This window comes from Eimeria maxima, genomic scaffold (genome assembly GCF_000499605.1).
Source record: "Eimeria maxima Weybridge genomic scaffold, Emw_scaff1240, whole genome shotgun sequence".
Taxonomy (NCBI): domain Eukaryota; phylum Apicomplexa; class Conoidasida; order Eucoccidiorida; family Eimeriidae; genus Eimeria; species Eimeria maxima.
Window position 1 is genome coordinate 1 of NW_013564244.1, and position 10,121 is coordinate 10,121.

General features: G+C 47.9%; 2 protein-coding genes across 2 annotated transcripts; both read right to left on the bottom strand.

Moving 5' to 3' along the window:
- Positions 1 to 1,046: 1,046 nt before the first annotated feature.
- EMWEY_00050470 (hypothetical protein, conserved) lies at positions 1,047 to 3,021 on the bottom strand (the record flags this gene model as incomplete). The annotated part of the gene is made up of 4 exons (XM_013479612.1): positions 1,047 to 1,105; positions 1,464 to 1,541; positions 1,831 to 2,086; positions 2,371 to 3,021. 4 exons carry the CDS (start codon positions 3,019 to 3,021, stop codon positions 1,047 to 1,049), a joined length of 1,044 nt encoding a protein of 347 aa, XP_013335066.1.
- Positions 3,022 to 4,611: 1,590 nt separating this feature from the next.
- On the bottom strand, positions 4,612 to 7,752 carry EMWEY_00050480 (hypothetical protein; the record flags this gene model as incomplete). Its single annotated transcript, XM_013479613.1, has 1 exon — positions 4,612 to 7,752. The coding sequence occupies one exon, from the start codon at positions 7,750 to 7,752 to the stop codon at positions 4,612 to 4,614; it is 3,141 nt and encodes a 1,046-aa protein (XP_013335067.1).
- Between the last annotated feature and the right edge of the window lie 2,369 nt (positions 7,753 to 10,121).

Consider the following 10,121-nt stretch of genomic DNA (forward strand, 5'->3'; position numbering starts at 1 on the left):
ATAATATATATATATATATATATATTCCCCTAGTTGTGTGCCGTGAATACTATTTAAGAAGATTATCTATAGAGAGCGGCAGTAAATGGCCAAGAGAGGAATGCGTCTCTACGTACCTTCATATGTCCGATTTACTCCAAAGATTGAGTCTATTGGAGCAACAATACGTGGCTACTAATAAGAAATTGGACAACCATAGAGATGAGTTGAAGGGATTCTGCTGGTGTGTCTGTCACCTCCTTCGATCCCATGTGGGCGACGGCCCACAGCTCTATTGTCCTGACAAGACCCATGTCCTCAGCTCTCCCCTTACTTTTGTGGCGGCATCAATAGGCATCCTATGCATGCAGTTTCTTCATGTTGCAGCATATTACTATGGAGGGGTGGCTGGCTAAGCAGTAATGAGTAGTTCGTACATATATTATGCAGAAGAAGAGATCATACAGATTCGCCTACAAGACATAAAAGAAGAATGTAAAGAAAACCTTCGTCTGTTGTGACGAGACAAAAGTCACTCAATATAGCATATGCAACACTCACCCACCTAGCAACACGAAATGCTAGCTAGCTAGTTAGTTAGTTAGTTAGTTAGCTAGCTAGCTAGCTGGCTAGCAACCAAGTTAGCTGACTAGCTTGCCAGCCACATAACTATCAAATCAATTACCCACCCAGACCGCCTTCTGGCTAGCTAGACAGCACGTTAGCTGGCTAGCTTGCCAACCACACCGCTATCCAACCAGCTAGCTATCCAGCTAGCTAGCTAGGTCCCTATCCAGCTATGCAGTCAGACAGCTACCCAGCTGGCTAGCGAGCTAGGCGACAACGCAACTCAAAACGGTAGCCACGGAGGCTAGCTAGCCATGTAACCTGTCTACCTAGGCACTTAGCAGATGGCTTGATACGAGAGAGGATGGCTAGCCAGGGGTCAGCTGACTAAGCTAGCCACAAAAGAGAAGAGCATACCATATAATGTACATACGTATATATATACAGTATATACAATGTGTATATACGTATATGCATATGTATATATAAGCCCCTCTAGCCTAGGCACAGCAGCGCAAGACATCGAGGACGTCCGCCCAGACCTCCGAGTCCTTCAAACCTGCATGCAACACACAAACTGCTATAACACCGTCATATTGTTTTTCTTCTTTTCCTTCTTTTTCCTTTTCTTTTTCCTTTTCTTCTTTGTTTAATAGATCCATGCCTTAGTCCTTTGCCTTTATACACGCAGGGTTTAGGGTTTGATGTTTACTGTTACAGGGTTTAGGGTTTAGGGTTTATTGCTGCTGTAGGGTTTAGGGTTTAGGGTTTAGGGTTTAGGGTTTAAACTTGCCACTATCAATCATTTGTTTAAGGGAAGGGTTTGCTGCTGCTGCTCTAACCCTTTCTTTATCCCCTAATTGCTTATTAATGGACATATAAGAGGCATGGGACCCTTGTATAATAGATACTTTTACTGCCCCTGTTGCTGTTGATGCTGCTGCTGCTGCTGCTCGCTGCGCCTTCACAAGCAGCAACAAACCAATTAATGTTGCCTGCACACCCAACAACAACAGCAGCAGCAGCAGCAAAATCAGCAGCAGCAGGCGTAGCAGCAAAACAGCGGAGTATACATGAACTGCATAAGCCAAAGCCCTGAAGAACAGGGCAGGAAAGACGTGGAAAAGGAGCTCCAAATGCAGAAACAGCAGCAGCAACAACAGCAGCAGCAGCAACTACAGCAGCAACAACAGCAGCAGCAACAACAGCAGCAGCAGCAATAATGAGGGAAGTCTCTTGCCTGAGAGCAATGAGGTATTGTTGGTTGGAAGGTGATATCTACACGCAAATTCTCCTTCCTTCTCCAGTGCTGCTGCTGCTGCTGCTGCAGCTGCAGCTGCTGTTGCTGTAGCTCGTGCAATTGGCAGTTATAACACATGCCTTCGTCCACGCTTTCCTCGCCGCTGCTGCTGCTGCTGCTGTTGCTGTTGTTGTTGCAGCAGCAACGCACTTTGACGTTGTGGGGAAGAACCACCGCCAGCTCTTCTAGGGTGTACGGATGCTCAGGGTCAGCTATACACCTCACTGCTGCGTACACCTCCTGCAGCACACAGCAACAACAGCAACAACAACAGCAACAGTAGCAGCAAAATCAGGTGCTGCACCACCAGCAGCACCTGCTGCTGTATATTTAATTGCAGCAGCACATAGCAGTAGTATCCACATCATCGACAGCTGCTTGTGCTACAACTACAGAACAACTACCAGCTGCTGCTGCTACTGCTGCTACTGCTGCTGCTTCAGCTGTACGGGCTATCTTGCTGCTGCTGCGGCTGCTGCTGCTGCTGCAGCTTACACTGTGAACAGTGACAAATCGATCCTTACCCGTGAAGTCAAACTCTCCATCCTACTAAATAATCGAGCTCGTCTTCTGTCAACGGACACCTGCGTATTGCTGCTGCCCCAGCAGCTGCTGCTGCTGCTGTTGCTGTTGCTGTTGCTGCTGCTGTTCCAGTTGCTGTTGCTGCTGCTGTTCCAGTTGCTGGTGCTGAAATTGTTACTGCTAGAGGGGCTGAAGGTCTCGTTGAACCCTACCTCTGCTGCACGCAATTTTGTAATACAACCAGGCTCTGCTGCTTCTGGTGCTGCATTGGATGCTAATTTTGCTGCATCTCCTGCTGTATACTGAGGTCGATGCTGCGGGAAGTCCTCATAGGTATACGCAGCAAGGAGAGAGTTGCGGTTCATAAGCACACTGTCTTTAAGCAGCTGCGTGCGTTCCTCTTGCAGCAGCTCTTGTACTTGCTGCTGCTGCCAGTATAGGTCCCGGTTACCCCGCCAACGTTGACTGGAAAACAAATCAGGAACCTGCTGCTGCTGCTGCTGCTGCTGTGCATGCAGCATCTGTATGGAGGCGTTCCATTGCGATTTAGAAGCGCGCAAAGGGGCAAAGAAATCTGCTGTATACAAACTGCCTCTAGTGGCATCATACGATCGCCGCACAACAGGGGCAGGGTTATTACCTTCTGTTGCCATTTCCCCTCATTTATTCCCTAGTTTTCATGTTTAAATATCTTCTTCCTTCACATATGGAAGATATAAATGGCGTATTTGACTTGAAGTGAGAGCAGAAGTCGATGCATGCAAGTCGCACAAGGGAAGCAAGCATGCACGCCAACGAGCTCCTGGTTGGCGCGACCTGAAGAAATAAATAATTATTTGTTTGTCGTTACTATTCAAATCGTTTCGGTCAGTTACAGACAATAAAAGAGGAATATTAACCTTCATTCTTTGAACTGCATTTTTACCCGCCTGCATGTGACCACAGGCTTGACCAGAGACAGTCAGTTCTGCCGCATGTGTGTTGCCCCCTCTATTAGCGACACCATATTAATATCCTCTTTTGAAGATCTATCTGCAATTTATTTATCTGTTAATCAAAAAGCTATCATTAAATAAGCACTAGACAGGAGAGGCGGAAGGCAGAGGGAAGGCAGTTGCGCCGCCCACATGCAGTTACCCTGTTGTAGGTGTATTCACTTCCTTTTTAAACGCGTGCCATAGACTAGACAAGGAGTCTTTAAGAAGCAAAACAATGGGAGGAGGAGGGCGGTACAGCCACCAAGTAGCAATAAATCAAAATTTCTCAATAGATGTCATAATGTACACCACAAAGGTGAGGTGAACAACGAGGCATATGGAGGCATTTGTGAATCGTAACACAAACGATAGGAATAGAGGCGCTGCACATGGGAGGCCCACTTTCCTCTTGCCAATAGTTTGAAGAGTTGAAGAATTCAGATTCTGCTAACGGCTCCGTGCAGCTCGCTGCCGCCTCCATCATATCACACGAAAATAGACAACACCTACACAATAGAGATATAAAGTTAGGGATATTAGGGTTTAGGCCGTATGGTGTTTAATGCGGAATTTGGACCATTGTCATTCGACAAAAACCCACTTCGTCCTCAAAAATGAGCAAATTCTACGAATGGAAGCGAAAGTGAAACAAGACAAATCTCCCGTATTCTTGGTGTGGCTACAAGTATACGGTGGTATTTGTGAAATTGGAATTATCTATCTGTCTACCTGGTTGCAGGCTGACGATAGTGATCCAAGTAAGTGGTTCACAGTTCTCTACAGTGTTATCAGCTGCATGGGCTCAGCTTGCATGAGGGTTTGCCTTGTGGCATGTGCTTTGCAGCACAGCGAAGGGAAACTCAATACTGAATATGCTTCCTTGACGCATCCTCAGCCACAGCTAATGACCACCCGCAATCCAAAGACTGCACTATATTCTGCAATATACTATTATTCGTGCTCTATTGATCTTGCTGTAGATCCCACTTCTTTCGGCTAGAAGCGAGTCACAAGTGTTGTTGTGGCCTTTGGAAAACCTTCTCTGGTACTTACAACAATTTTATCTGGAATAAACACATCTCAAGCATCTAACGCTACTAAAGCCGTCTTAGATAAACTTCAGAAAGGCTTTTTCTGCTTATTCGCCTAATATGGCATTAAATTTGCACCGGAGTGGCTCCTATGCCTTTGTAGAGTTGTCCGCAGGGGCATCCACAAACGTTATATTTCAGCATAGTTTGTTTCATCCGCCAATTCTCAATGGCTTTATGCAACCGATAATTCAAAGCGACAAACTGAATAATCTCTCCCACTACGTTTCCCATTAACTCTCCCAATGCACTCTCGATGGATGACGCTGCTGTTGCGACTGCTCTTCCTACTGGTGTTGAGAGCACATGTGCGCAGCGTTCCCATCTTTTTCCGAGAGCCTTTAGCAGTAAATATTTCGGTGGCACCTGAGCAACTAACATGTTCTGCCGTCGCTGCAGTTCTGGTGGAGTTAGGGTGACTGCAGTTGGTCTCCACCTCGGAGGGTTTTGATAGTGTTAATGTTCCCTTCTCGCCGGTATTTTTTGTGTTTTGGGGATCCTTACTAAACGTTAGAGGTACACAATATGAAAAGTTTATATCCGGCAGAATTTCAGTCACCTGTATGTCGTGCAGCTGCACTGGCAGCGCGTGCGGCTTTGGTTGCTGCTGCCGGTGCTGTTGCAGCAGACGTTGGTGCTGCTCCTGCTGCTGAATGTGTTGCTGCGGTAGTTGCTGAAGCTGTTTCTTTCCTCTCCGGCGCTTCTCTAGTCGTTGATGGCTTTGAGCGCTGTCCTGGACCACCAACCCTGAGGTGGAGGTGTAGTGCGATGGGTGCGGGGAAGGGGCTTGTCGATACCCCTCCAGCTGTGAGCTTTCAACTTCCTGAAGCTCGCACGAGTCGCAGCTTTGCGTGTCAGAGGAGGACGTAGATACCGAGAAGAAGCCCTTGCATGCAATCCAGTCTCTTCTGTTATCCGCTATGGGATTGCACCAGACGAGTTGCTGGTGCGGCCAAAAGAGCGGGTGCCTCTGTTCAGCTTCCATATTCGTGCCAGCGGCTGTAGGCAGAAAGCAGGCTCCTTGTGCATGCGTGTTTGGAGGCCGTTGCTCCTTGCTCTCTTGCGGCAAAACGATCATGTCTCTGTCTAGGTAGTCTCCTGTAAACTCAAAAGACCAGTCGACCTCCTTTGGGGTAGGAACATCACTCCATTCGTCCTGTGGTTGTTCTTGAGGGTGGTAGTTGCCGGAACCAAACGTGGAGGGCAGTGGCTGGCATTCCGGCGCTACGTAGGCAGGCTTGTTTGTAACCCGCTTGAACATGGAATTTGTTTGCCATTCTGATCTGCATGCACCACTGTGCGGTGGTGGCGGGTTCTTAGTGAAATTTGCTGACGGCCGCATATGGCTGATAGATACATTTGCTTCCCCACGCATGGGAGAGTACTGGCAGTTTTCTCTATTGGCCAATTGCCACTGCGACGGAAGGGGAGAAGCACCAGACCAGCCGCATTCCTTCTCTTTGTTTTGATTGCAAGACTGCACCTTATTCGGTTGTGGAGTTGGGAGAATGGTCATCGGCCGAAACGGGAATGGGTTGTACTGCCACGGCGGCTGAGCGTGCCAGCTTGTGCTGTCTGGCGGGGGTGGCGGTCGTATTACCCTCCTCTGATCATATGTAGGTATTCTTGTGTATTGTTTTGGTTGTTGCAACGAGGTTTGGATGGGGGTCGCAGCTCCTCCCTCGCTTGGAGTTGGGTTGAGCAACTGATACTCAGCATGCATAGTCTTGAGATTTTGGTGGCACAGACTCTTCGTGCATTGAGCGTTGTTCGCGACACAGGCACCCGTTGGAGTTAGTTGGTTCTGCTGATCCTCAACAGTGTCCCCGTCATGCACTAAGCGGACGGTGCGATGCAGCAATATCTCCCTAAAGCGCGTCTGAGGAGAGTGAGCTTCTGGGGAAGACGGTGGCAGCACCGGTAGCTGCTCGCTAGTCTGCACTTCTTTTCCAGCAGTTGAGCTGCAGTTCGCTCCGTGGGTGTAGTTTTCATGAGGCTCTTGGATGAATCCATGAATGCCCCTACAAAAGTTTGCTGCCTTTCTCAGATAATACTCGGCAGGCAGCTTCTCCATCTCCATCAGCCGTCGCATGTGACACAGATGCTGCGGTGGCAAGTCGTGCAGAGTTGCTGGCAGAGGTAGCCTTCCATCTGACTTTTCTGCAACTGCAACCATAAGGAGGAATTCGACAGCTTTTACGTGGTGGTGCATGTGGCCACTTATGATCCTTGTCTCATTCTCAACAAGCCGAAACGCATTGAGCAGCTTAACCAAGTAAGCTGTATATTCATCTCTTTCTGAGCGAAAGCGTGGGACGCTTTCCCTGCAAACGGATTCACCTCTGTCGTTTTCTTTTTGATCATCCCCTTTTTCTGGCTCGCCGACGCGTGGACGCTTTTTGTTGTCGGCAGAAGCGTCCGTTCTGAAATGTGAATCTCTATCGCTATCTGAATTGCTGTTGATGTAAGGGATTATTGATCCAAATATATCAGTGCTTTCCATAAAATCATCAAGGCGTCGTCTTCTCTCCAGAACATCCAAAACGAAATGCATTGCTTGGACTAACTCGCCCGCATTTGTCCCGTTCAGAGGGTACTGGAACACTGAATACAATTCAGCGCTTTCCAATCTTTCAGCCGTGGTGTTTGTTGGGCTTCGGCGGGTTGACAAGAAGTCCAAAGGATCCTCCTCCAAAGGCTGCATAAGCTGCAGTGGCGACCAAGTCTGAAACGGCTGCAGGTGCTGCTGCGACTGGGTTTGCTCGGGTACTTGTTCTGAAGCAGCAGGTGATTCGCTTCGTTGGTCTTCTGGCTGTTGCTTTAGCCCCCATCTAAAGGAGCAAGTTTTTGTCTTGGGTTTCTGTTGTTTGGGTGCTGCATTTTCCCCGTCAGACGCTTCTGTTGGCAGACTATCTCCTGCGTCAGTGAAATCGGAAACACCTCTTACACTTATTTTGGTCATATGCTTCTCTGCTGAGTTGTGCAACGGTGCCTTGACTGTTTTCGTTCTGCGTAGTGGCGCCTGCGGAAGAGTTGACGGAGAGGGCCAAAGGAAATCCCACTGCTCGCTTGAAGGGACGTCAGCTGGAACTGTTGGAGGCGGTTTTGACCGCTGCTTTGGCTGCGGCTTTGGTTGCTGCTTATTCTTGGATTTCGGGGTGGAGGCGCACTTGGGCTGGAGCGGTACCCGTCTTTTCCCTGCCGTTGTGGATGTCTTTGGTTGTGGTTTTACTGGTGCTTTTTCCTTTGCCTTTGTTTGTGTCTTGCCCCGTCTCACGACAATTGTCCAGTTGGTTTGTCTTTTCTTTTCGTCCATTTTGACGGAGAGCTTCACAGTCCTGAATCTTTGTGGACGCCCGGCGTGGTTATCCACATTCGTCTACGTCAGAAGCCAACCTTCGGAGGTTTTTCCAGTCACCATAAGGATGACCCAAAAAGATATGTCTACAGGATGACTGAATTAAGATGACAACCCGACGACTATCTCGATGAGATGGCAAGTCACATGCTACGGCTCCACGAAATTCAGCGAATAGAATCACCCTGACGACAGCCAAGTTCAAGTCAATCAAAATCACGGAAATACAGAGAGTATTTGCGAGGAAACTTCTCTAAAGTCGTCCAGTTGAGTTTCAACGAGAAGGTCGAGACGGAACCGAGATGTTTAGAGGATGCTCAATGAACAATGCAGAAACACAAGGTTTCTCCGTTTTAAAAAGGATCCCAAATGCGATAAAAAGGATTTCCTACTTGATTCCGAGGTATGCATGCCGAGATGCCCCCGTAATTCGATAGATTTGAAAGTGCAACTTTGCCCGATCGCGTCCTTGAACCCGAATAGCAGCCTGTACACTCGGCGAGACAGCGGCGAGACTACCGAGAAAGATTCGTTCTAATTTTTCAGTTTCAATGCATACTTTGGGCCCGTTAGTGTACCGTTTTGTTTAGTACAAGCCGAAGAACTGCCAAGCTTGAGGGCTGTCGTTGTATTAGTCAAACAAAACGCTATGAGCATCGCGGACAGACAGGTTCGGTCAAGACCCTGCGGCAAGGGGTCTCGTGGCACTTCCTCGCAAACTCCTCTGAAAAGGTCTAGTGAAGCCATTGATATTTGTTGAACCCCTCATTCGGGAAATACTGCTTAAAATCGCAGAGGGGCCTTGCGCTCGTTTCACAAAGTGCAAAACCGAGGTGACCACCGGCGTTTTCTCAGGGGGTTGGTGAATCGGCATTGACAAACCCAAAACTGAAAACCATATGTTTAATAAGCTCACGCGCAACACGTTGCTTAAGTATTTCATTTATCCATCTCCATAGAATGAAGGAAACCCGCGGTCTGCCGCATCCTACGTGGGCATGAGCGATGAAGGAACATCCGCGTGCACGACGTAGCATGTTCCAAGAAACTGCAGGTATATCAATCTGCATCCTGTACCATTTAGGCAATGCGGACACCTTCGTTTCTATTGGCACCCTCTAATACCTACCAATTACCAGCCCGATGCGCTGAAGTGTAACATGCAGGGAATTTCATCAACAACTTTCTCTGACTTCACATTCTTTTCTGCTAGCCACACACCTATGATACCAAACCAAGTTCAAGTGAATTTTGAAGCAGCTCTAGTTTTTGGAAGTCACCGAAAGCCACCCTGCCACAACGCCAAGTGGATAGCGTGCTCAATGCATACTCAAAACAGTGCAATGTAGCCACAGGTCCTCTTTAGTGTCCGTTAATGCAATTGAACGGAGTTTAATAAATTGCCGTTGTCATTGTACGCTTCGGTCGATTTAATTTCTTTATTTGCGGCATTCACTGCTCTTCAAATTGATCACTGAGTCAAAACGAACCTGTGCGGCAGCTTGCAACCCCTTCGTCCCCGACATCACACTTCTTCTTAACCAAGGAAATATAAAAAGCGGGACGAATTTTTTGAAATGCATCCCTCTTGCGCACAGCCTACATTTTTCGGTTACGCGGGTCGGTGAACTGTGCAGCAATTTGAAAGTTAAGCATTGCCACAACTTGCCAGCTTGCCTACATAAATAGGTATACATACACATATATATTACACATGCATTCGGTCCAATTGTTCTAGGGGAAAATAATTGCTATAGTCGTTTACGCGAACATCGAAAGTATTTGTCAACGACCTGTCTACACCCGCCGCAAAGCCAATTCATAGACCCGAGATTCTGCATATGAACAGCTAATGTAGTGATCAGCTGTGCTTTCCTGTCACTACGTGCGTCTCTCCAGAATGCCTGACTTGGTGTGCACTGCTCTACCGTATTCGAATTCCCATTCCCTACAAGCGGACTCTCCGTCAGCAAACGATAACAATTCCTAAAACATATTCTGAGTCCATGTTATTGAGGGCAAAACCCAAAACATCTGAACTGGCCGCTGACCCTCGCAGGGGTCAGTGCCCGAGTCACAGCGCCAGTCTCGCACCCAGTCCCACGACCGGTGTAGGCTAGCGAGCACTCCGACTCTATTAGGTTTCCTTTTTCTCTAGAAGTGCCGTAATCCCTTAAATATTTTATCTTATTTTAAGCTCTTTCGAGCTATCGGACCCCGAGGGCGTACCTCGAAGGTCCATTGTAGTGCCTGTGCACTACAGCTAACCCCGCAACCTTCTTCCGGGCAACTTGCAGAGTTCTATCTACACAACGTTGCTGCTTCCA